The sequence below is a fragment of the Pristiophorus japonicus genome, chromosome 10 (assembly GCF_044704955.1).
Source record: "Pristiophorus japonicus isolate sPriJap1 chromosome 10, sPriJap1.hap1, whole genome shotgun sequence".
NCBI lineage: Eukaryota > Metazoa > Chordata > Chondrichthyes > Pristiophoridae > Pristiophorus > Pristiophorus japonicus.
Genome location: NC_091986.1, coordinates 147177716 through 147205392, shown reverse-complemented (window position 1 = coordinate 147205392; position 27677 = coordinate 147177716). Strand labels below are relative to the sequence as shown.

Sequence of the window (27677 nt, the reverse complement as noted above, 5' to 3'; positions counted from 1 at the left end):
TGACCTTCTTTCTAGTATGGGCCTCGTGTGCATTTGTACTGTATAGTAAGGACATATTACTGCCTCTGTTCATTCTCCCTGTCATGCTGCAGGCCAAAAGGGATTCAAACTACTGCACCCATGTTTGGGAGCAACTGGTCTGAGAAGACCCCTTGCAAGTCAGGAGCAATTCCTTGAGCACGTGCCACACCTTGTAGACTTTAGGCAACTTTAAAGAAGTCTAGAAAGCACCAAATACTTGTACAAACTCAGCAACAACTAATAGCAATCAATCAGCAACTCGTCTGTAAGTAGGTGATGATCCTTTTACATAGTGTTGGTGGGGGGTCCTTCCTGCTGCTGACTGCATGTTCAGCTGTGTGAGGTTAAGAGAGGGCATTAGCTCCAGCTTTGAGGTCAAAAATGGCAGCCCTGGTGTCAAATCAGCATTACATTCTGATTGAAATCATGATCTGCCTACTCTGCATACTTCCGACACATGCTTTCAGCACCGATGCTAAAGCCCTCACCAAAATGGCATCCAGTGTGGCCTGCATCAGAAGTGTGCCACGCTGCTCTGACGCCATTCTCGAGTCAAATCGGCACCGTAACATCCAAATAACAGGCGCTAAGCAACCAAATTTTTAGCCTAATATGTTTATTCAGAAACATCCAAATTAAAGTTGGCCATGGAGCTCTAGAAATATAGTAAGGAGCTCCTCTTCATATAATCCAATATAGCAGGTTGTGCACTTCCTGCCCACCATTTTGGGAGCATAGTAGGTGGGTTAGCCACCAAAAAACGGGCGCTGCGCGGTCGAATTTCTAAGTCACAGTTGCTGAGGTGCCTTTCATATCAAGAGATTTTACACCAACCCCCACTAAACAAATGCTTCTACCTCCTGAGCTCACAAGGAGATCACAGTTGTTTTTCTAAAGTGGCAGCTGATACTGCAAGAATCTGATATTCTCCATTTATAAAGACATTATTTTGGGATTTAAAATACAAGCCTACTTTAAATGTTGATTTATCCTCCCTATGTATACAGGTGTGCTGAACATGCAGTTTATATATTTGAATGTCATTCACACAACACATCAACAAGTACCTGCTGCATCAATGATACTCAACAGTCGGATGCTATTCTGATAAAACCGTTTAATTATACGAGCCTACGCAATGAAAGCTGTTTTCTTGTTGGTCTGACAATTTGAATATGAGGAGTCCTGCATCTATGAGTTGATTATTAGAGTTAATGCTGTTAAATCCATGTTCTGCAGCCAAGTGACATGTTTGTAAATCCCTGGTTTGTACACAAGTCTGCTACCAGGGTACAGAAAACAGATCGAACAGTCCAAATACGGGGCCTGTCTTACCAATGTGGGGCTCCTGGAATGCAAATTAAAAGCCCAACATGAAAGCAGCTTAGTTTGGCTATTATTGCCTGCCTGTACTATTTTTGCTGGAGAAATTAGCACATCATTAATTCCTGCTGATGTGGATATTTCTCAAAATGAGATATGTTGCAGCAAACATGACTTTGCTTTATAATTACCGGTACCTATTTTATCAGGGGTCATTGTTCTTAAATCAGATCATCACCGATAGTAATCTCTCGTTGTCACCTTGTATGTGCTGTACATGTTAATATAGAATGTGCTTCAGCTCAATCTTCTTTTAACATTACAACACTCTGCAGTTATGAGCATTGATTTGGCTAAAATAAACTGTGAATGAATAAGATTTTTTTCTTCAGTGGAAAATCACTTACTACAACAGGGAGCCAGGATTTTTAAAGGCTTCATATGCAGTAGGCCCTGAGGTTTAAAATTATTTTTATTTAAAAAAAATCATTCAATTAGATTGGCATTTCCACACCACTGAGCTGAGGTTAGTTTTAGTAACACAATGTCATGTTTTTACCAAAACTTTGTTTTCTAGACTGTCATGGGGGTGTGTAAGTTGCTTCTGTTCAGGAGAGTTATGACAAATGTAAGGTTCATAATACAATAGAGAACCAAGCTGAATACAGAAAGTACAAAGGGCGACAAGGAGAGCTGTTTCCGGCTGCACTGCACTACTGCAGACTGCTGCCAGCTCACAATCTTCCCGCACTCCTGTTCTCCTCCCTCACCCCACCCCCCCGGACTTACCTGAGGGTTGCTTCCGGCGATGCAAGCAGCCTATATATTCAATGCGGAGCTGGTTCTGGAGGCATGATAGGCACTGCCAGCTTGCCATGATTATTACAATGAAGCCTGAGGCCTAATTGTTGTCGAGCCTCAGGCCTCCCATCGTTATGCCATCAGTTGCTCGCCCAAAAACAGGCCATAATCATTTTTTTACTCCCTTGGCTTCTCTTTTCAACTGGCGATGACTGTGAAAACCGGTCTACATGCAGCCAGAACACCATCTGGCAAGGCACTTATATATTCTAACCTACATTCTGATCCTAGTGTTGCTGCTGGAAGACGAATTGACCAAAGCCGCAGGTAGGCAGATTAACGACCTGCAGTAATCTGTTAACTACTTATCGGGACAAAATCTATTGACCGAGGTGTTTGATGATAAACACTAACCAGTGAAATTGAACCTGCCAGCCTCTCTCTCACTCTTGTAATATGGGTGGATCCCCCATGGCATTGCTCATGATAAATCAGAGCAAATGCTGTTTTATAATTACAGGATCAGTACACCATGTAAGACACAATGAGGCTGAATCTGCTCTGATTTGCACCTGGGGAATGCTCAGTTTCTGGGAGAAATGCCAAGGAAAAAGGGCCAGAGATCCAGCACCATGGACTCTTTGCATTGATGGGGATTTCTGGGGTTTCCCTTTGGCAGGGGCGAAGTACGCATTCTAATGCACTTAAATGAGGCAGGAGGGACCTACTGAGTTTCCGGCCTCATTTTCCTCGGAGTACTAATCCATCCAAGAAGATCTTTATGAGTGGCAGCCTTCTGGCAGCAGTTTTTGGACAGCACTCAGAAGGTTCCACAATGCCCGGCCATTACTCTGCTGCAGGTCTATTATACTGTCAACATCAGCTGGATTTCTGCCCCTCAATTTTTGTCACAGGCCCCTGGCAGGGATTTGTTAGTAACCCGAAGGCAGAAATACAAGTGGGTTCAGGTCATGTCAAGTGGACCACACTCCAGGTGCCTGGTGCCCATTTGAGGGGTGGGAATCAAAGGTAAGTCCAGTGTAAGATGGAGCTATCTTTAGGGTGACCTGTCCATTTATGGCGCAAAGTCCAATGTCTAATTGCTGAAAGTAAACACCGCATGTGGTCGATCAGAGATTAATTGTTGTCTCGTGAGAGAAATAAACAGGTTGGAAGGTAATTTTATTCCTGCTCAACATTATGTGTTGGTTTAGTTAAATATTTTCTGTGGGAATCCTGCTGTAAGATTCACCATTGTGCTAAGCACTATGATAATATGAGTTGTCTCTGGTTAAAGAATTTAAGAAAGTACTTTGTTTTTTTTTAAAGTTACGGATTGGGATCCATTCTGGCTCTATACTGGCAGGAGTTGTCGGTGTGAAAATGCCTCGTTATTGTTTGTTTGGAAACAACGTGACTCTGGCCAGTAAGTTTGAGTCAGGAAGTCAACCACGGTGCATTAACGTCAGTCCCACAACATACCAGTAAGTACAAAACATAGCATGGCTCACTCATTTGTGATAATACAGATAAGAAAAGACTCTTTGGCAAGTTCTTTCACACATAAAGCCCAGGACCTCAGGTTGGATTTAGAAATGTGCAGAAAACAGCAATATTTAATGACCATCAGCTGGTAGTAAGTATATAACGGCTTTATTTGCTTCTCTGTATCATGAGTACATAATAGAGTAAAATTAAGCTCACACTTCAGATGTGGAAATTCCTCTTGCTTTTCCTAGCTCTATTTATACTGAAGTAAGTCTCAAGAGATGTTTTTCTTTATCATTTTCTCTCCTCTTGAAAGCATTAGAGTGGATTTTCTTCATTTTGTGAGTGGGGAACGTTTAGCTACATCAGGTCTTCATCTCCACTGCGCTGCTCCAGGGTTTCCTGGACGTCCCTGTGGTACATCACTAGGCCTGTCATGTAGTGGCAGATGGAGTAACTAGTGGCAGTTCCAGTGATGGCAGCAGTAGGCCTCACCACCCGAAATTTTCCTCATTTTCTGCACGATCTCCGATTTCAGGCAGGATCGCAGTGGAGAACTCCTCCCCAACCTCCATGTTCCCTCATGATCTCCAGTAGTTTAATGGTTCTAGTCAATAACGGAGAAGCTTCTGGACAGAATCTCCGACAGGAATCTTCTCCTAAAGAATTACACACAAACCTACAAATTACCACAGTGTGTTAATACATAAATGAAACAACCCTTCTATCAGCCTTATTATAATTAGTTTAATTAAGCCTTCTTGCAATAAACTTTGAAAGGTATAATATGTTTCTGTTAAAGTATAGTTATTTTAATTCAATTTTTGGCAAATTACATTGGACCAAACAGAGCCAGATGTACACAATACACTCACCAGATACCAAACTATCTTCACCCTCAGCACAAAGTACAGCATATGGTGATTCTCTTGGTCGTGTGCGCCCAGCAACAGCACTGACCAACCCAAGTTGATTTGCATTGAGTGCCATTAAATGGTGGGCTCCATGTTAAGGTCTGGTACAGATCCAGCTCACTGCACTCTGTAAAGTGAGCTGTTCGGCAATATTCTAATTTGATCCTCGCCAGCGAGCATGTGTTTGACAGAAGGACCTGCTGAAGGCTACCAGATGTAGCCTTCAATCAACACCATTAATTCAAGACCGTAAAAATCAAGTAAGTGCTGTCATTAATACATTTCGCAACACGCTCCTAACAATAAGTTTGAACAAGCATCACAGAACTAATTACTTCCTGCCAACACCTACCTCCTTGAGAATGGGAAAAAGCAGCACATCTAATTATTTTGCCATTTGCAAGTCAATTTTCAGCAAGTCAAATCTTTGCCTCTGCCAGGATTGGGTTATTTTAATCATTGCTACCTATTTTGGTACTTCTTTTTATCCCTGTTAATTAATTTTATCGAACTTAATGGCCTAGAATTTGGATTACGTTACGCTCATTTTAGAGGCATGAAACGGGCACCTAAGAGTCCAATATAGTGAGCAACACTTGCACTCCACCCTGAGCCTCAAGTGTGCCTCCTGTCATATTGGATCGGCCGCCCCCACTGGCATTCAGGAGTATTAAAAAATCTCATTATAATATTAAAATAGGGTTGTACGCTGGTTGTATAACCCTTTTCTAAATACAACAGTAATGCAATCCTTATAATTACAGTTCTCATAACCACCATTCGATTCCCCTCCTCTAGTCCAACCTCATGGGCATTTCCCTCACTTGACTACAAATATTAACACCAAAACTTAATCCAGAAAAAAGGTCTACTACAAGAACTCATTTCATAAATGGGTTAGAGTCAACTTGCAGAATATTGCGCAAAGCCCCGGTGCTTATTTTGTGTGCTCATTTAACTATCCTATTTCTTCAACAAAATGGATCCCCAAAGGCTGCAGCTTCTTCGACAGCACCTCGCAAACTCGCGACCTCTACCACCTAGAAGGACGAGGCCAGCAGGTGCATGGAAATACCATCAACTACAAGTTCCCTTCCAAGTCACACACCATCCTGACTTGGACATATAATCGCTGTTGTTTCATTGTCACTGGAACAAAATCCTGGAACTCCCTACCTAACAGCATTGTGGGAGAAACGTCACCATATGGACTGAAGTGGTTCAAGAAGGCGACTCACTATCACCTTCTCAAGGGCAACGAGGGATAGGCAATGAATTCCGGCCTTGCTAGCAATGCCCATATTCCAAGAATGAATTTTTTAAAGAAAGGTGGAAGGCTGCTGAGCTTCCACTGAGGACACTTCAGACCGTGGTGGGCGCCCTTGAGTAGATCTGGGCCTTTATATGCACTCCTTCAGCTTATCACATCTAAAGACTACTTTTCTGCTTGCATGGCAGGATAGTCCATAATACAAAGGAACTGACCAGAACCAGAAGAAGGCTCAGAAATTTCAAGCCTTTCACTCTCTTGGACCAGGCATCCTGAACATCCTTATATAAAAGAGCACTGAGGGAGTAGGGGGAATATGAAGCTGCAGATCTCCCCGAGCTCTTACCAAGTACCATCCATAAGCTTTGTTCCTCTTTCCCGTCTCATGCTCTCTAACACAAGCATATATGAACACCACATGCAGTATCTTGCAATGCAGGCTATATTTAAAGCTACAACCCCGAACCATAATTCTAACATTTATTCCTTTTCTGTCATTATAGGCGTTGAAGAGCATCCTGCTAGCATTGGCGGTAGCCCAAAACAAGACATCACACAGCACCCGTGTCTTTCTCATCAACATTTACAAGCGCCAGCACAATGATATATTTCTCAGAGGCTGCAGTTAATGAACACTGGTTGAAGAGGTGTAAATCATGGTGGCACAGAATGAACAGGAATGCCTCTATGACTACCATCAATCACCCCCTCTGGTTTGGGAAATGGAGCAGTGCAGTGAAATTGAGAAGCCATATCATACGCCTGGTGCTATTCAGAGTGAAAGGAGATGAAAGTGCTGCATTCCTGGGATGGGGGATTGTCCTATGAGGAGAGATTGAATAGACTAGGCCTATATTCTCTAGCATTTAGAAGAATGAGAGGTGATCTCATTGAAACATACATAATTCTTACAGGGCATGACAGGGTAGATGCAGGGAGGATGTTTCCACTGGCTGAGGAGTCTAGAACCAGGGGCCACAGTCTCAGAATAAGGGGTCGGCCATTTAGGACTGAGAGGAGGAGAAACTTCTTCATTCAGAGAATGGTGAATCTTTGACATTCTCTACCCCAGAGGGCAGTGGAGGCTCAGTCTTTGAATACACTCACAGGTGCATACTCACAGTATACTCATAGTATACTCACAGGTTTGTAGAGCCGTCAAGTTGGGAGCCAGTCACATGACATTCACAAGACTCAATAAAACCCCAGCCAGTTGGGTTCAGGGGATCCACAATGAGGCAGGTGGTTGTGAGCCTGGATGAACTGTAATGCATAGTGTGATTGTTAAACCTTTGCTAATAAACATCTAGTTCTTAATAGCAAAAGGGGGAAATTGTAGTTGGAGGCTTCCTTTGGATGAACGCCTCCGACCCGGAAAAAATCTACAAATATACCTGGTGGTTCTGGAGGAACATAGGATTCAGGTCGAAGGCAGCATATGGGAACATGTTCTCCAGGTATGTATTCATATCCTGGAGTCACATGGGCCTTGACCACCAATCACTATGCAGTATTCGCATTGATAATAATGGGAGCTCTGTTTTTATGAGCTCCCATTACTATCAATGAGAATACCCTCCTAAAACAAGAAACATAACACAATAAATAAAACAAACACCTCACAAATTAATTTAAATTAAATGTAATGAAATGTTTCAGAAAATAAATCATTTTTTGGATTTTTTTTACTGTGTTTTAATAGGGTTAAAAATAAACTTACCTTCATGGACAAGAATATAAAAATGAGTGATTAAATTTCATTTTTCCATGTTTTAAAACTCTTACGCTGGTAAAAGCAGGTATATAGTCTACTTTGCTTCATGGGTTCTTTGCTTAAGAGTTTGAAGGACATTCGCTGGACAAGAGATGGGCAAATAGTCCAATCTTTGCCCTGTGGATGTCCTTCCTGTGGGGATGCGTTGGATCTGTCAAAAGAAATTTGCACGTATTGCAAAAGCCGGTTCTTGGCGCATGCGCATTGCACGTACATTGTACCCATCCGGCAAGGCCGCATTTTTCGACCCAATGTGTTGCTGTGAATTCTTAAGCAAAGAACCCATGAAGCAAATACATTACAGATTTTAAGGGAATCAAGGGATATGGGAATAGTGCAGGAAAGTGGAGTTGAGGTAGAAGATCAGCCTTGATCTTATTGAATGGCGGAGCAGGTTCGAGGGGCCGAATGGCCTACTCCTGCTCCTAATTCTTATGTTCTTATGTTCTTATATGTTGCCCAATACATCAGCCACCTGTTTGGTGCCTGTGGGCGCAGCACATTGGCTGATACTGCAGTTGACCCTGTGCTAGCCTGGAAGGAGGTGGAGGCAGAAAAGTTGAGGGGTAGGTAAATCTTGACTGCACTTGAATGCCATTCATTTGATGCAGACTCGCTGCAGATGTCTCTGGCGAATGTCCTAGAGCCTGTAGAGGCAGTCTCCTTTGATCATTGCCAGGTAGGTTTGCAATGTCCCACATATATGATTGTTAGCACAATGACGAATGCAGGCAGTTGGGCTCTGGTGCCTGCTGATCTTCCTTTCATGACGTTTTTTATTTTGTTCTATTTCAACTGTGAAATGTGATATTTCAGGCACATGAAAACCATCCCCTTCATTAATCCTAACTTGACTTGCTGATTGCCGCAGGACTTATAGCTTTCACTTCGGTACCTTGTCATTCCCTGAACTCCAGCAAAAGTATGTGTGGTAAGAGTCCCCTTTTTAAAATTTCTTCCCGTTCTTCTGAAGTCTTTTCAATTAAAGTCTGCTTTCTGACGATTTTGCAGATATTATTCACAATTTTTGTTTCAACATAAATATTCCCTATGCTTGATACAAAAAAATGTCAAATAACTACAAACAATACAAAAAAAGTGAATAAAAACATCTGAAGAAATAAAGCCCCCCAAAAAAACCAAAGGAACTAAATAGGTGGTAGAGAAATGCTGGAAAAATTAAAATTTAAAAAATCCCAAAAAGCCATCTTTTTATTTAAAAACGTCATTATCCATGAAGTTTCCCTTTTTGCCCACCCGATGGATAAGCAGAGCAAGCATCACTATTCTGTTTTAAAAGGTGAAAGGGCAAATTAGTGTGATCTATGATGCCTGCCAGAAGGTTGCGCACTTTGCAAGTCAGGTGGGGATCCAGCGAAAGGGCTACCATGCCTGATTTTCTGACCCTGCCGCATGTTTTGTGCGATAGGACTGAGCCCATCAGCCAGAAATGTACTCTTCAATTCCTCAGTCAGGGAAAATAAGATCTTGCAGCAGAAATTTACTACGTGTTCAGAGGAGGTATTCGATTATACTTAGATTATACTTTAAAAAGCAGAGAGATTTTCTTATTTCACCTTATCCATGAAGCCTCACACCGAATCTCCATACAACGGAAGGATGTTTCTAAGCTCCCGAGGTTCAGCTCAATGCATCTGTAAGCTGTGGCTAATTAGTAGGTCACTGTTAACTGAAATCTGACGTAGATAACATTTGAAATTGACTTTTCTCGCATTTGATTTTCAATTCTAACCAGCTGCTCAACAGCGATAACCTTCATTACCCGTTCTTGGGCTACATTTTAATTCTTAAGAGAATTAAGGCTAACAGAATGGTGCTCAACTTAGTCTTCTCACAATGATACAAAGGCATTTGTAAAATGCTCATAAATACACTGAATCATGAGTTGTTCTCACTGATGCTCTGTAGATTTGAATCTGTCAGAATTTTGTGGGTCTGCTTATTTGCATATTCATTGGCGAATCCATTGGTGTAAATCCTATGTAAAATAGGAGTAATCTGCTTGAAGATTAGAGTGCAGCCTTTAAACCCTATTCTGGCTGAAGCTTGCAGCAGCGGCCTGGGGAGCTGACTCTCTGATAACTGCACTGGATGGCTCATGTGTATTTTTGTCCCACTTTGTAAGAATGTCTACCACTTGATTATCTGACATAGGTAAACAAAAAAGGCACAAGGGTATGGCAAGGAGCGAGAGTTAAAGAGCTCAAAATTTAGATGAGATTGAACACAGGAGGGACGGACTGGTGTGTCCGCATCAGAGAAAACTGCAAAAAAATGTCTCTCTGCTATGTGGGAAAAGTGGCACTGCCACAGGTTGCCACCTCTTTCACCTCCAAAACTGTAGACCAGAACTATAGAAGTTCATTGACCTGATCAGAGCAGGCAAGGTAAGACACTACACATTCTCAATTTTCTTTCTTGGAACCCTGAGCACTAAGCACATTCTTCAGCCGCTAAAAGTAAATGCTGCACAACTAACCTTTCGGCATTCTGATTGGATGGCTACTTTGTTGGCTTCTGAACTGCTAAAAATAAAAATGAAGTAAAAAATGCAGTTTTCAGCCCTTACAGCTCTATTGCCTTAAAAAAATATATACCTTTGAAAAAATATTCCCAAATGGGAGCCTTCAGCTCATAAAGCCGTATTCCCTTTCACATCTCAAAAGATAGTAGAAATGCTTCAGCACTAACACAAGTGGCTTAACAAGCCAGGGAAGGGGCACTCAGTGACTCTCACGCAGCATTCCAGCCTTGAGCAGTGGGTCAACACCGCAAAACAGGTCCTCTATCCACAGGGGCCAGGATGCCCTCTAGAAAGAAAGATGTGGGACCAGATCAGCGAGACCATCACTGCCAGCAGTGTCATCCCCATGACCTGTCTCCAGTGCCCAAAAGAAGCTTCATGACCTCAGACCAACTTCTCAATGCATGACTCCCTCCCCTGCCATCACTCCCCTACCGACAATCTGTACAAATCACGAGGCACACCTCCCATTTCTAGCTTCACCTCACCCTCTTGGAGAAGACTGTGTTGGCCATTCTTGGCAGGGGCATGGCTGAGCCCTTGGCTAGCAGCAGGACTTAAAAGATACAAGATGCTGGTATCCTCTTATGTTTTCCTTCTTCTCACATGCGTCCTTTGCTTTCCCACCCTCCCCTCATCACAACACCATCCTTGCGCCTTCCTCATTTCACACATTCAAGAAATGCAGCCTGCCCAACCAGTGAGTAACCACAAAGAGGGAGAGGGGAATGAAGAAGAACAAGAAGAAGATTGATTTGACACTTCCAGCCACCAGCTCCTCAAGGTCAACCAGCAAGGCCAATTTCAGTGTCCCCACTGAAAGTCAGCAGCCTTCCACCAGCCATGCTGCAGCCACTGGGGTAGAACTGCAAGACATCAGCAGGATAGGCAAAGCCTCACACAAAATAGTCACAAAGGAAATGCATAAGGGTGATGATGTCATATTGGATGGATAGACGTATAAAGTTGGATTGGAAAGTTTGCTTTATGGTGGCTTTTATTTCAGCATTGTGGCCAAGAGGATGCTGTGATGCACAATAACAGGGGTCAATAACAAGGTGTGGGTCAAATATTGAAAGGGGAAGTGGAGTTGTGGTCACTGGTACCGCAAGTGGATGATTCCATCCCAGATATCCCGATCAGAAAGGGGCTGTCTGGGTTGCATCCTTCCTTCTGCTTCCTCTTCTGCTTCCTCCTCTTCTGCATCTTCCTCTTCCCTCTATGAGCAGATGCTGTAAATCTGAAATGACATCATAAAATGCTGGAAATACTCAGCAGATCAGGCAGCATCTCGACCTGAGACGTGAACTCTGTTTCTTGATGGGTGTTGCCTGACTTACTGAGTATTTGCAGCATTTTCTGTCTTCTCAGAGGTCTTCCTTTACCATCAGAGGCCTTGAAAGCATTCAGCAGTACTCCCTGCAGACTTAAAAAAACAAACAGCAAACCACTACTTCAATAAAATACAAAAAATCCAGTCCAAAACCTTCAATGCAAACTTACCTGAAAGATATGTGTGTTCCCTTAAGAGATGTTGACAGTGCCTCTGTGAGTCTGATGGATGCTGGGTTTTCATGGCGAGCTTAGAGTTCAGCTGAACTCACCGCCAAGGTTCAAGTTCGCTGAGGTTATGTTAGATCGGCATTGTATGACTGTGTTGACTGTGTCACCTTCTCCCGAATTTAAATTTCTATGGCCATTGCTTTTACCAACAACGCTGCCGGCCATGACGGATGCTGCAGGACCCACCACCAGCTGGCGGAAGAGCAACGGCTGGCATTTCTTTGCAAACTTTTGCTGGTAATGGGTGGCGTAAAACACCTAAATCTTTAGCCAAATGAACTTAATTCACACTGGAGCCAAGAGAAAGCTTGTTTTTACTTGAACTATGTAACCTTTCAAATCTTATACAGTATTACATTTTGGTTAAGAACATAAGAATTAGGAACAGGAGCAGGCCATCTAGCCCCTCGAGCCTGCTCCGCCATTCAATAAGATCATGGCTGATCTGGCCGTGGACTCAGCTCCACTTACCGGCCCGCTCCCCATAACCCTTGATTCCCTTATTGGTTAAAAATCTATCTATCTGTGACTTGAATACATTCAATGAGCTCGCCTCAACTGCTTCCTTGGGCAGAGAATTCCACAGATTCACAACCCTCTGGGAGAAGAAATTCCTTCTCAACTCGGTTTTAAATTGGCTCCCCCATATTTTGAGGCTGTGCCCCCTAGTTCTAGTCTCCCCGACCAGTGGAAACGACCTCTCTGCCTCTATCTTGTCTATCCCTTTCATTATTTTAAATGTTTCTATAAGATCACCCCTCATCCTTCTGAACTCCAACGAGTAAAGGCCCAGTCTACTCAATCTATCATCATCAGGTAACCCCCTCATTTCCGGAATCAGCCTAGTGAATCGTCTCTATACCCCCTCCAAAGCTAGTATATCCTTCCTTAAGTAAGGTGACCAAAACTGCACACAGTACTCCAGGTGCGGCCTCACTAATACCCTGTACAGTTGCAGCAGGACCTCCCTGCTTTTGTACTCCATCCCTCTCGCAATGAAGGCCAACATTTCATTCGCCTTCCTGATTATCTGCTGCACCTGCAAACTAACTTTTTGGGATTCATGCACAAGGACCCCCAGGTCCCTCTGCACCGCAGCATGTTGTAATTTCTCCCCATTCAAATAATATTCCCTTTTACTGTTTTTTTTTCCAAGGTGGATGACCTCACATTTTCCGACATTGTATTCCATCTGCCAAACCATAGCCCATTCGCTTAACCTATCTAAATCTCTTTGCAGCCTCTCTGTGTCCTCTACACAACCCGCTTTCCCACTAATCTTTGTGTCATCTGCAAATTTTGTTACACTGCACTCTGTCCCCTCTTCCAGGTCATCTATGTATATTGTAAACAGTTGTGGTCCCAGCACCGATCCCTGTGGCACACCACTAACCACCGATTTCCAACCCGAAAAGGACCCATTTATCCCGACTCTCTGCTTTCTGTTAGCCAGCCAATTCTCGATCCATGCGAATACATTTCCTCTGACTTCGCGTACCTTTATCTTCTGCAGTAACCTTTTGTGTGGCACCTTATCGAATGCCTTTTGGAAATCTAAATACACCACATCCACCTCTATCCACCATGCTCGTTATATCCTCAAAGAATTCCCGTAAATTAGTTAAACATGATTTCCCCTTCATGAATCCATGTTGCGTCTGCTTGATTGCACTATTCCTATCTAGATGTCCCGCTATTTCTTCCTTAATGATAGCTTCAAGCATTTTCCCCACTACAGATGTTAAACTAACCGGCCTATAGGTACCTGCCTTTTGTCTGTCCCCTTTTTTAAACAGAGGCGTTACATTAGCTGCTTTCCAATCCCCTGGTACCTCCCCAGAGTCCAGAGAATTTTGGTAGATTATAACGAATGCATCTGCTATAACTTCCGCCATCTCTTTTAATACCCTGGGATGCATTTCATCAGGACCAGGGGACTTGTCTACCTTGAGATCCATTAGCCTGTCCAGCACTACCCCCCAAGTGATAGTGATTGTCTCCAGGTCCTCCCTTCCCATATTCCCGTGACCAGCAATTTTTGGCATGGTTTTTGTGTCTTCCACTGTGAAGACCGAAGCAAAATAATTGTTTAAGGTCTCAGCCATTTCCACATTTCCCATTATCAAATCCCCCTTCTCATCTTCTAAGGGACCAACATTTACTTTAGTCACTCTCTTCCGTTTTATATATCTGTAAAAGCTTTTACTATCTGTTTTTATATTTTGTGCACGTTTACTTTCGTAATCTATCTTTCCTTTCTTTATTGCTTTCTTAGTCATTCTTTGCTGTCGTTTAAAATTTTCCCAATCTTCTAGTTTCCCACTAACCTTGGCCACCTTATACGCATTGGTTTTTAATTTGATACTCTCCTTCATTTCCTTGGTTATCCACGGCTGGTTATCCCTTCTCTTACCGCCCTTCTTTTTCACTGGAATATATTTTTGTTGAGCACTGTGAAAGAGCTCCTTAAAAGTCATCCACTGTTCCTCAATTGTGCCACCATTTAGTCTGTGTTCCCAGTCTACTTTAGCCAACTCTGCCCTCATCCCACTGCCCTCAACTCTGCCCTCATCACTCATTCCGAGAAGATCTTTTACTAGGTGATCATTTATTATTCCTGTCTCATTACACAGTTCTAGATCTAAGATAGCTTGCTCCCTTGCAGGTTCTGTAACATACTATTCTAAGAAACAATCCCGTATGCATTCTATGAATTCCTCCTCAAGGCTACGTGCAATTTGATTTGACCAATCGTTGTGTAGGTTAAAATTCCCCATGATTACTGACGTTCCTTTTTCACGTGCCTCCATTATTCCCTTGATTATTGTCCGCCCCACCGTGAAGTTATTATTTGGGGGCCTATAAACTACGCCCACCTGTGACTTTTTCCCCTTACTATCTCTAATCTCCACCCACAATGATTCAACATTTTGTTCATTAGAGCCACTATCGTCTCTCACAACTGCCCTGATATCATCCTTTATTAGCAGAGCTACCCCACCTCCTTTCCCTTCTTGTCTATCTTTCCGAATTGTCAAATACCCCTGTATGTTTAATTCCCAGTCTTGGCCACCCTGCAACCACGTTTCTGTAATGGCCACCAAATCATACCCATTTGTAATGATTTGTGCCGTCAACTCATTTACTTTGTTTCGAATGCTGCGTACGTTTATGTAAAGTGTTTTAATACTAGTTTTTAAACCATGATTTTTAGTTTTGACCCCTCCTGCAGCCCCTTTATATTCATACATATTGTCCCTTCCTATCACCTTGTGGTTTACACTTACCCCAGTGCTACTTTGCTCTGTTGCCTCCTGCCTTTTGCATCCTTTCTTGGGGTTCTGTTCATCTGAGCTCTCACCCACTCTAACTAGCTCAGAGCCCTCTCCTGGGTTTCCATCCCGCTGCCAAGCTAGTTTAAAGCCCTCCCAACCGCACTATCAAAACCACCCGCGAGAACATTGATCCCGTCTCTGTTGAGGTGTCACCTGTCCGACTTGTACAGGTCCCACCTACCCCAGAAACGGTCCCAATTGTTCAGGAAACTAAAGCCCTCCCTCCTACACCAATGCCCCAGCCACGTATTTATCTGACTAGCCTTCCTATTTCTACCCTCACTAGTAATCAATACTTTTCTATTGCCTGCAGCCTCGTGAATAATAAATATAATATGTTGTGGGTACAGAACCTTTGTTTTGTTTCACTTGACTCTTTTACCCTTTTCTTCATTTTGAATATAGGCTATTAAAGGGAGATGAGAGTTTTAAGTTCACACCGCGCTCCCAAAGTGACCTTCCAGAAAACTTCCCAAAGGAAATTCATGGAATATGTTATTTTCTGGAGGCCAATTTCTCCCCGGATTCATCAAGGATGGTAAGCATGTCTGCTTGCACAAGGATAAAATCATACAATATTGGGACTATGTTCCTTCGGGAGACCAGTTTATGAGATGTAGTGCGTTCTGGAGAATGACTTGGGAGCACACCACGCACTCCCGGAAAGGAGGACAAGACATCACATACAGGCTTCCTTAATAGCTGAACACTTGCCTCAAAGCTGAATCTGGAAAAGTCAACTTAGAGACCTAATAGATGGATTCCATCTTTGTTAAAAGCATATCCCAATTTCTTATAAGATGGAAAAAAAGCTAAATTAGTAACGTTCTGTTTTAAATAATTTGTGTACAATGGAACTGCTTTCAGATATGTAAACCATTCTTAAATGTATTAGTAGCAAACATATGCAGGTGTACAACATTGTTAAGTTCAGGTGAGATTTTTGAGCACTTTTACAATGTAATTCATGGAATGCTGAAACCACAGTGCAAATTTTCTGAATCCGTGCCTACAGTGAGCGCAGACTTGTAAAATGTCGACGGTTGGCTTTTCATTCAGTGTGTCCAGCTTGGTGTCAGCAGAATCATACCCTGCTGAAAATGTATTCAGAGTTTCAACAGTGTCACTTAATGAGGATAGAATATGACATTAAAACTATTAATAATCAAACTAACATACTGTTGTGTTCTCTATTAATGTTCCACTAGTAAAGAGACATTAGAGACATGATAGACCAAATGACCTCCTCCTGTACTGTTAACTTCTATGATTCTATGTTCTGAGCTTTCTGATAGAGTTTTACTAATGTATATATAAAATTGTGTATAAATCCATACTGTTATGCTCTGTAAAAACAACTTTGGAATGTTTGCCAAAAAATAAATAATGCAAACTATATAGACTTTTGTTTTCAAAAGCTATAACATTCTAAAATCTTTTCATTCATAGTTCCTACAGTAGGGCAGTGTCTGTAAAAGGAAAAAGTATTTCTGTTCAGGGTTTTCAAAGAGGGAAGCAGTTTGGATTCAGAATAACCAGGGTCCATTTAAAAAAAAAACACATGATCTGGCCATTATCACATTGCTCTTTGGAGCTTGCTGTGCGCAAATTGCCTGCCGTGTTTCCCACATTACAACAGTGACTACAGTTCAAAAAGTTGCTGTAGAGCACTTTGGAATGTCCGGTGGTCGTGAAAGGAGCTATAGAATCCAAACTGATCCCACTTTCTCTCTACATTAATTCAACAACAATAATGATAACTTGCATTTATACCTTTAATGTAAAAGAATATCTCAAAGCATTTCACAGAGGTGTAATCAAAAAATAGACATTAAACAAAAAAGGAGGTATTATGAAGGTTGACTAAAGCTTGATCAAAGAGGTGGGTTGTATAGAGAATCTTATAGGAGAAGAGGAATTTGGAGAGGAAGGTTTATGAAGGGAATTGTAGCGCATAGAGCCTAGGCGGTTGAAGGCAGTGGCAGGGCAAGGAGGGAGGAGTGCACAAGAGGATAGAGTCAGTGAAATGGAAACTTTGGGTGAGGAGCTTACAGGGCTAGAGTAGGTTATAGCGATAGGAAGATGAGAGAGCATAAATTAATTTAAACACAAGAACATGAGCGCTAAAAATTCAATATAGCCCAGTTTGAGGCAGTGACACCGCTTGGTCGCTAATTTTAGTGCCGGGCGATGTTTACCGCCTCCAACCGGGATATTCACTTTTAGCGGCCCAAGAGGGGAGTGGAGCACTAAGGGAAACGTTCCACATCCCTCTTCGGGAGCTAACCCTGATTCCTGGGGCGCGATCGCAGGAGCGCTAGGAAACCGGCATCCTAGTGCCTAAAGGGGAGGTCAGCTGGACAACCCGAAAAGTTAAAGAAAAGCTAAGGCAGCTAAACAACAGTGTCCAGTATCTAGGAAAGATACATTAATCGAACAAAAATTTATTTTAACTGCCCACCTGCTCCCCCTCAGTCATATCGCCCCGGCAGCTTCTTGTGACACCTGCTTTCTCTGTTGGAAGTAGTGCCAAGCGCTTCGGCAGACGAAAGCAGTCAAGGTCCAGACTGCGGCACTACGGAGGTGTTGCACACTCATAGAGTGCGCAGCGCTAACTCTTAGCGCTGCCAGTAGACCTCCACTGAAGGTCACGGGAGGTACTGCCAGCGCCGCTCAGTCAGTAAGAGCTTGGTGGCCAAATAGCGTTCCTCTCGGGCGCTAACTGATAGCGCTAAACAACTGAATTCTTATTCCTGAGCGTCTTAAATTTGAGACGTTGCAGGACTGGGAGCTAATATGTGTCAGTGGGGACAGGGATTGTCCCGTGGGACATAGCGCAGTTTAGGATACGGCCACTATAGTTTTGGATGAGCTAAAATTTACAGAAGGTGGAGGATGGGAGGCTGGCCAGGAGAGCATTGGAAAAGTTTAGTCTGGAGGTAACTAATGATGGAAGGGAGTTCGAGCAGAAAATGGGCTGAGATAAGTGCAGAGGTTGAAGTAGGCGACCTTTAAGATGGAGAGGATATGAGGTTGAAAGCTCAGCTTGGGTCGAATAGGGAGTTAAATCAGCCTGAGACAGTGGTTATGGTGTGGGATGGAACTGATGGCAAGGGAATGGAGTTTGTAGTAGAGGCTGAAGATGTTTAACTGAAGGAAATTGGGGGTTATCCAGGACAGGATGTTGAACAAGTCGTCTGCCAATACAGACGCAGTGGATGTTAATATTGTGATGTGGGTCACCTGACCAGCAGGTTCTGGCAACCTCTGACCTGCTGGTCAGGTGACCTGCTTTTTTATTAAACAGCACTAGCTGCAGTAACACAGGCATCCACAGTGTGAAGCTACAGATATTACAAATATGAATTTAGATGAATCTTAATTACAGTGGATGTGCAAATAAATTAGCAATGTGAATATACAAAGGAACAGAAGCTCTACTGTTTGTGGGTGATAACAATTTTTGCAGGTAAAATTTATTATTTCAATCACTTGCACCAACGACTCGTTCTAATTCTGCTGCACTGTTCCGTCTCCTACCTGTTGGAACAGGAAGAAAGAAGAACTTTATTTTTAAACTGAGAAATTGAGGGAAGGGGATAAGCCCATAGAGCATGTTGTGTATGGAGAAAGAGTCAGACTGAACACTGTGAGCTCAAAGTAAAGTGTGACCTTAATCTTTTATTGCAAGTCTCCAGATTGCCTCTCCAACCTGTGAAACCTTCTTAAATACCTGCATTCCCAAGGGATTATGGGATCCCTTGGACTCCAGGGGATGACCCTCTGGTGGCTGTACAGAGGAAATACAAGTCCACATATATAACAACATTCCCCCCACAAAGTCAATAGTATTACAATGTGAGTTGATCTGGGGCCCTTCTTGCCCTGATTGATCGTCTCAGTGTGAAAGCTGGTGTTGTTGAATCATTTGTTGGGCCCTCGCTGGGCTGCTGTGCAGCTGGCCTTGCTGGGCTGCCTGGTGTGTTGGACCCTGCAGGGCTGATGTGGATGATGGGTTCTGCTTCGTGGTCAACCGTGGTGTCAGCTGCCACTGGGGGATCAAAAAAGGTAGGGTCCAAGGTGGGTTGCTCAGGGTAATCTGTGAATCTGAGTTTGATTTGGTTCAAGTGTTTCCGGTGAATGAGCCCATTTGAAAGTTTGACCCGAAACACCCTGCTCCCTTCTTTGGCCACGACAGTGCCGGGAAGCCACTTGGGACTTTGTCCCTAATTTAATACAAATATAGGATCATTGACTTCAATCTCGCATGACACATTTGCACTATCATTGTATGCACTTTGTTGAAGCCACCTGCTCTCTACCTGTTCATGTAGATCAGGGTGAAGTAACGAGAGCCTTGTCTTAAGTGCTCATTTCATGAGCAGTTCAGCAGGCGGGATCCCAATGAGTGAGTGTGGTCTCGTGCGGTAGCTAAGCAGGACTCGGGATAGGCGAGTCTGCAGTGAGCCTTCAGTTACCCTCTTCAAGCCTTGCTTAATGGTTTGCACTGCTCTCTCTACCTGACCATTGGACGCTGGTTTAAACGGGACAGATGTGACATGTTTGATCCCATTACGGGTCATGAATTCTTTGAACTCAGCACTGGTAAAACATGGCCCGTTGTCGCTCACCAGGACATCGGGTAAGCCGTGTGTGGCAAACATGGCCTGCAGGCTTTCAGTGATGTCAGTGGATGTGCTAGCCGACATTATCTCACATTCAATCCACTTGGAGTACGCGTCTACAACCATCATTATGATGCCAGGGTGGGTACTATGGAGGTCATTGATGAAGGTGTCTCTGCCCTTCTTGGGGACCACTACTCGATTGCCCCACAGAAGGCAGTCTGTATAGACATTTCATCTTTGCGCCGCTGGAACGGCTTTATCTCTTCCTGCATTTCCACTGGGACACTGGACCAGCTCCCATGAAGCACACAGCTTTTGACTAGAGATAATAAGAGGTCCTGGTTTGTCCAGGTTTTGATCTGCGGGCAATGATGTGTGATTGCTCACTCTCAAATGCTTCCATAACCATGGCTAGATCTGCGGGCTGCGCCATTTCTACCCCCGTGGTGGGCTATTGCAGCCTACTGAGAGCATCGGCGCAGTTTTCTGTGCCTGGCCTGTGGCGGATGGCATAGTTGTATGTGGACAATGTGAATGCCCATCTCTGGATGTGGGCCGATGCGTTGGTGTTTATCCCTTTACTATCGGAAAACAGGGATATGAGTGGCTTATAGTCAGTTTCCAATTCGAATTTTAGCCCAAACAGGTATTGATGCATTTTCTTTACCCCATAGACACATGCTAACCCTTCTTTTTCAATCATGCTGTAAGCTCTCTCGACCTTAGACAGACTCCTGGATGCATAAGCAACCGGTTGCAGTTTCCTGAAATCATTAGCTTGTTGCAATACACACCTGATGCCATATGATGACGCATCACATGCTAGTACCAAACACTTACATGGATCATACAACACAAGCAATTTGTTTGAGCATAACAAATTTCTCGCTTTTACAAAGGCATTTTCTTGGCTTTTGCCCCAAACCCATTCGCCTCCTTTTCATAGTAAGATATTTAGTGGTTCTAGCAGTGTGCTGAGACCCGGTAAGAAGTTACCAAAGTAGTTCAAGGTCCCACAAATGACCGCAGCTCTATCACCTTCTGTGGCCTTGGTGCGTTCTCGATTGCCTCCGTCTTCATGTTGGTGGGCCTGATGCTGTCCGTCACAATCTTCCTTCCCAGGGGGGAGGCCATCTTAGACTGGGTGTTGTGTAATGAGAGAGGATTAATTAGCAATCTCATTGTGCGAGGCCCCTTGGGGAAGAGTGACCATAATATGGTGGAATTCTACATTAGGATGGAGAATGAAACAGTTAATTCAGAGACCATGGTCCAGAACTTAAAGAAGGCTAACTTTGAAGATATGAGGCGTGAATTGGCTAGGATAGATTGGCGAATGATACTGAAGGGGTTGACTGTGGATGGGCAATGGCAGACATTTAGAGACCGCATGGATGAACTACAACAATTGTATATTCCTGTCTGGCGTAAAAATAAAAAAGGGAAGGAGGCTCAACCGTGGCTATCAAGGGAAATCAGGGATAGTATTAAAGCCAAGGAAGTGGCATACAAATTGGCCAGAAATAGCAGCGAACCCGGGGACTGGGAGAAATTTAGAACTCAGCAGAGGAGGACAAAGGGTTTGATTAGGGCAGGGAAAATGGAGTACGAGACAAAGCTTGCAGGGAACATTAAGACGGATTGCAAAAGTTTCTATAGATATGTAAAGAGGAAAAGGTTAGTAAAGACAAACGTATGTCCCCTGCAGTCAGAATCAGGGGAAGTCATAACGGGGAACAAAGAAATGGCAGACCAATTGAACAAGTACTTTGGTTCGGTATTCACTAAGGAGGACACAAACAATCTTCCGGATATAAAAGGGGTCAGAGGGTCTAGTAAGGAGGAGGAACTGAGGGAAATCCTTATTAGTCGGGAAATTGTGTTGGGGAAATTGATGGGATTGAAGGCCGATAAATCCCCAGGGCCTGATGGACTGCATCCCAGAGTACTTAAGGAGGTGGCCTTGGAAATAGCGGATGCATTTACAGTCATTTTACAACATTCCATTGACTCTGGATCAGTTCCTACCGAGTGGAGGGTAGCCAATGTAACCCCACTTTTTTAAAAAGGAGGGAGAGAGAAAACAGGGAATTATAGACCGGTCAGCCTGACATCGGTAGTGGGTAAAATGATGGAATCAATTATTAAAGATGTCACAGCAGCGCATTTGGAAAGAGGTGACATGATAGGTCCAAGTCAGCATGGATTTGTGAAAGGGAAATCATGCTTGACAAATCTTCTGGAATTTTTTGAGGATGTTTCCAGTAGAGTGGACAAGGGAGAACCAGTTGATGTGGTATATTTGGACTTTCAGAAGGCTTTCGACAAGGTCCCACACAAGAGATTAATGTGCAAAGTCAAAGCACATGGGATTGGGGGTAGTGTGCTGACATGGATTGAGAACTGGTTGTCAGACAGGAAGCAAAGAGTAGGAGTAAATGGGGACTTTTCAGAATGGCAGGCAGTGACTAGTGGGGTACCGCAAGGTTCTGTGCTGGGGCCCCAGCTGTTTACACTGTACATTAATGATTTAGACGAGGGGATTAAATGCAGTATCTCCAAATTTGCGGATGACACTAAGTTGGGTGGCAGTGTGAGCTGCGAGGAGAATGCTATGAGGCTGCAGAGCGACTTGGATAGGTTAGGTGAGTGGGCAAATGCATGGCAGATGAAGTATAATGTGGATAAATGTGAGGTTATCCACTTTGGTGGTAAAAACAGAGAGACAGACTATTATCTGAATGGTGACAGATTAGGAAAAGGGCAGGTGCAAAGAGACCTGGGTGTCATGGTACATCAGTCATTGAAGGTTGGCATGCAAGTACAGCAGGCGGTTAAGAAAGCAAATGGCATGTTGGCCTTCATAGCGAGGGGATTTGAGTACACGGGCAGGGAGGTGTTGCTACAGTTGTACAGGGCCTTGGTGAGGCCACACCTGGAGTATTGTGTACAGTTTTGGTCTCCTAACCTGAGGAAGGACATTCTTGCTATTGAGGGAGTACAGCGAAGGTTCACCAGACTGATTCCCGGGATGGCAGGACTGACCTATCAAGAAAGACTGGATCAACTGGGCTTGTATTCACTGGAGTTCAGAAGAATGAGAGGGGACCTCATAGAAACGTTTAAAATTCTGATGGGTTTAGACAGGTTAGATGCAGGAAGAATGTTCCCAATGTTGGGGAAGTCCAGAACCAGGGGTCACAGTCTAAGGATAAGGGGTAAGCCATTTAGGACCGAGATGAGGAGAAACTTCTTCACCCAGAGAGTGGTGAACCTGTGGAATTCTCTACCACAGAAAGTTGTTGAGGCCAATTCACTAAATATATTCAAAAAGGAGTTAGATGAAGTCCTTACTACTAGGGGGATCAAGGGGTATGGCGAGAAAGCAGGAATGGGCTACTGAAGTTGCATGTTCAGCCATGAACTCATTGAATGGCAGTGCAGGCTAGAAGGGCCGAATGGCCTACTCCTGCACCTATTTTTTATGTTTCTATGAACTCTACTTCAGGCGCCAGGAAAACGCACTTCGAGCATTTTAACCTGAGCCCCACGCGGTTGAGTCGACTAAGAACCTCCTCCAGGTTCTGCAGGTGCTCGACTGTGTTCCGACCTGTGACCAAGATGTCGTCCTGGAAGACCACGGTGTGCGGGACCAACTTCAGTAAACTTTCCATGTTTCTCTGGAATATCGCCGCCGCTGATCAGATTCCAAACAGGCATCTGTTATAAACAAAAAGACCTTTGTGCGTACTGATGCAGGTGAGGGCCTTCGATGATTCCTCCAGTTCCTGCGTCATGTAGGCTGAAGTCAGATCCAGCTTCATAAATGTCTTTACTCCCGCCAGTGTTGCAAAGGGGTCATCAGCTTTTGGTAGTGGGTATTGGTCCTGCAGGGAGAAACAATTGATAGTTACTTTGTAATCGCCACAGATTCTGATGGTGCCGTCTCCCTTGAGGACTGGGACAATAGGACTGGCCGACTCGCTGAACTCGATCGGTGAGATGATGCCCTCTCATTGCAGCCGGTCTAGCTCGATCTCTACCCTTTCGCTCGTCGTGTACGGTACTGCTCTCGCCTTGTGATGGATGGGTCGCGTCCCCGGTATTAGGTGGATCTGCATTTTTGCTCCTTGGAATTTCCCGATGCCTGGTTTGAACAGCGAAGGAAATTTGTTTAAGACCTGGGCACACGAAGTGTTGTCAGCGGGCGATAGCGCTCGGACGTTGTCCCAGTTCCAGCGTATCTTTCCCAGCCAGCTCCTGCCGAGCAGCATGGGACCATCACCCGGTACCACCCAGAATGGTAGCTTGTGCACCGCTCCATCGTACGAGACCTTTACGGTAGCATTGCCGATTAGAGCAATCAGTTCTTTGGTGTAAGTTCTTAGTCTCTCGCGAACTGGAGTTAAAACAGGCCTTGAGGCTTTCTTGCACCACAACCTTTTGAAAGTCTTTTTGCCCATGATGGACTGGCTCATGCACATGTCCAACTCCATTGACACCGGGAGTCCATTTAGTTCAACATTCAGCATTATCCGGGGACAATCCGTGGTGAATGTGTGCACCCCATGTACTTCTGCCTCCTGTATCTGAGGCTCTGGTTCGTAATGATCCTCCGTGGATCTGTCCTCCTCTAAAACGTGGTGGTTTGCAGGTTTAACAGGCTTAGCAGCTCACCTGCACACTCGTTTGAGGTGTCCCATTGTTCCACAGCCCTTGCAAACGTATGCTTTGAATCGGCATGAATGGAAACGATGGTCACCCCCGCTGCGCCAACAAGGTGTTAATGGCCTTGCATTCATCACCCTTGATGGTGGACTCTGAGACATCTGCGGACGTGCAGCTGCAGGTATGTGTGACCTGCCCTGTACATTACAATTCAAAAACAACCTCACTTTGTTCACAGTACTTGCAGCAGCACTTGTGTGCTGAGAGATTTGCTTAGTGTTGTCACTGATGACAATGAACGCCTGGGCTATCGCTATGGCCTTACTCAAGGTTGGGGTCTCTACAGTCAAAAGCTTGCGAAGTGTGGTTTTGTGGCCAATGCCAAGTACTAAAAAGTCTCTGAGCATGTGCTCCAAATGTCCTTCAAATTCGCAATGTCCTGCAAGGCGTCTTAGCCCGGCGACATAACTAGCCACTTCCTGGCCTTCAGATCTTTTGTAGGTGTAGAACCGGTACCTCGCCATCAGAACGCTTTCCTTCGGGTTCAAGTGTGCACAAATCGTCGTACGATTTCTCCGTGGGTTTTGCTGGAGTGAGCAGATTCTTCATGAGGCCATACGTTGGTGCCCCACAGACGGTGAGGAGGATCGCCCTTCGTTTGGCAGCGCTCTCTTCCCCATCTAGTTCATTGGCCACGAAGTATTGGTCGAGTCGCTCCACAAAAGTTTCCCAATCATCTCCCTCCGAAAATCTCTCCAGGATGCCCACTGTTCTCTGCATCTTTGGGTTTGCTATTTGTTTCTTATCGCCAGTTGTTGTATATGGAGAAAGAGTCAGACTGAACACTGAGCTCAAAGTAAAATGTGACGGTAATCTTTTATTGCAGGTCTCCAGAGTGACTCTCCAACCTGTGAAACCTGCTTAAATACCTGTGCTCCCAAGGGATTATGAGATCCTTTGGGACTCCGGGGAATGAGGCCTCTGGTGGCTATACAGAGTGAATACAAGTCCACATGTATAACACAGCAGAAGATCAGCATGCTTGAAAACACTAGGAAATATACATAAAGAAATAGTAATTAACTGGTGTCAAATCTCAGAGAGGATTTTCTGGTCTTTTGTTCTCTGTTTTTCATCCTGGAGCGGCGGCAATGGCGGCGGTGAGGTCTTCTGGGTGGGTGGTCAGCCTCCAGCTCCCCGCAGGGGTTTTCGGGGCTGGTTTTGCGGCAGCGCGGAGCAGCATCAGCTGTGGTTACTGATACATCCTTACTATACAGTATAAATGCACATGAGGTCCATGCTTGAGAGAAGGTCAGTCTGTGACCTGTCCTTTATTCCTTAGTACTCAAGTGATGAAAGTGGGTTGAGCTTCCCCTTTTATACCTGAAAGTCCAGGTTAGGGGTGTCTCCTACAAGTTCACCACCTAGTGGTCATTGTTCTCACAGTGTACAACTTAGGTCAGATTATACATGGGTTACAATGCTGGTTGAATACATGACATCACCTCCCCCCCAAAGTCTTATTGGGATCACAGGTTGAGTCTCTCTGGTGGTTTACGCTCTCTTGTAGAGCGCATGAGTTGGGGCTCCGGTTGTTGGGCGCTGGCTGGAGTGTCTGCTGTTTGCGGTGCCTCAGGCCTATCCGGACTGCCCACAGTGACTGGGCTCTCCTCCCTTTGGTTCCGGTGTTCGGTCACCTGTGGTGGAGTGAACTCTATATCGTGTTCTTTCTCTGCTTCTTCTAGGGGTTGCTGAACCTCCTTTTTGTTTGATCCATGTGTTTGCGGCAGATTTGTCCATTGGTAAGTTTAACTACCAGAATCCTATTTCCCTCTTTGGCAATCACAGTGCCTGCGAGCCATTTGGGCCCTGCAGCGTAGTTGAGGACAAAAACAGGGTCATTTACATCAATACATTGCGCCCTCGCATTCCTGTCATGGTAGTCATATTGTGACTAGCGCCTGCCCTCGACAATTTCTTTCATGGTGGGGTGTATAAGGGATAACCGGGTTTTGAGCGTCCTTTTCATTAGCAGCTCTGCGGGTGGAACCCCTGTGAGCGAGTGTGGTTGGGATCTGTAGGCCAACAGGAAGCGTGATAAGCGGCTTTGTCGGGAACCCCCTTGGATTCTGAGCATCCCCTGTTTGATTATCTGCACTGCTCGTTCTGCCTGGCCGTTTGAGGCCGGCTTGAACGGTGCCGTTCTGACATGGTTAATTCCATTGCCTGCCATGAAGTCCTGGAATTCAGTGATTGTGAAGCACGGGACATTGTCGCTGACCAAGATGTCCAATAGACTGTGGGCGGCGAACATTGCCCGTAGATTTTCTACCGTGGCAGAGGATGTGCTTGAATTTAAAATGTCACACTCGATCCATTTGGAGTAGGCGTCGACTACAACCAAAAACATTTTTCCCATGAAAGGACCTGCGTAGTCCACATGGATGTGTGACCATGGCTTGGCAGGCCAGGACCAGGGGCTAAGGGGGGCTTCCCTGGGCGCATTGTCCAGCTGAGCACACGTGTTGCACCTGTGAACACAAAGTTCCAGGTCTGCATCTATCCCTGGCCACCAAACGTGTGACCTGGCAATTGCCTTCATCATGACAATGCCCGGGTGCTCATTGTGGAGTTCTCTGATGAACACCTCTCTGCCCATCTTGGGTATGAATACGCGGTTTCCCCATAGTAGGCAATTGGCCTGAATCGAGAGTTCATCCTTGCGCCTGTGAAATGGTTTAATTTCCTCAGGGCATGCCCTGTACGTGGCTGCCCAGTCACCATTCAGGACACATTTCTTGATGAGAGACAATAGCGGGTCTCTATTTGTCCAGACTTTAATCTGACGGGCTGTCATGGGTAAGCCTTCACTTCCAAAAGCTTCAACAGCCGTGACCATCTCAGCAGCATGCTCGGTAGCCCCCTCAGTGTTGGCTAGTGGGAGCCTGCTGAGTGCATCGGCACAGTTTTTGGTGCCCGGTCTGTGCCGAATTGTGTAGTCATAGGCGGTTAACGTGAGTGCCCACCTCGGTATGCGGGCCGATGCGTTTGCATTTATGGCCTTGTTGTCGGCCAAAAGGGACATTAGGGGTTTGTGATCTGTCACCAGCTCAAATTTCCTGCAACCAAACAGGTACTGGTGCATTTTCTTTACCGCATATACACATGCGAGCGCCTCCTTTTCTACCATCCCGTAGCCTCTTTCTGCCTGGGACAGACTTCTGGAGGCATAAGCTACCGGCTGTAACTGACCCTTGGCATTGACATGCTGCAACACACACCCGACATCATAGGATGACCTATCGCACGTTAACACAAGTTTCTTACATGGGTCATATAGCGTTAAC

The 27677-nt window shown here is 44.6% G+C and overlaps 1 protein-coding gene across 1 annotated transcript in view; it reads left to right on the top strand.

The window, feature by feature from the left end:
* The window catches only part of gucy1a2 (guanylate cyclase 1, soluble, alpha 2), a 308256-nt gene extending 292609 nt beyond the window's left edge, over positions 1-15647 (top strand). Inside the window, exons 7-8 of the mRNA XM_070891517.1 lie at positions 3475-3629; positions 15440-15647. Coding sequence (XP_070747618.1) covers positions 3475-3629; positions 15440-15647 — 363 coding nt within the window. The remainder of the gene's footprint in view (positions 1-3474; positions 3630-15439) is intronic.
* The last annotated feature ends 12030 nt before the right edge of the window (positions 15648-27677 follow it).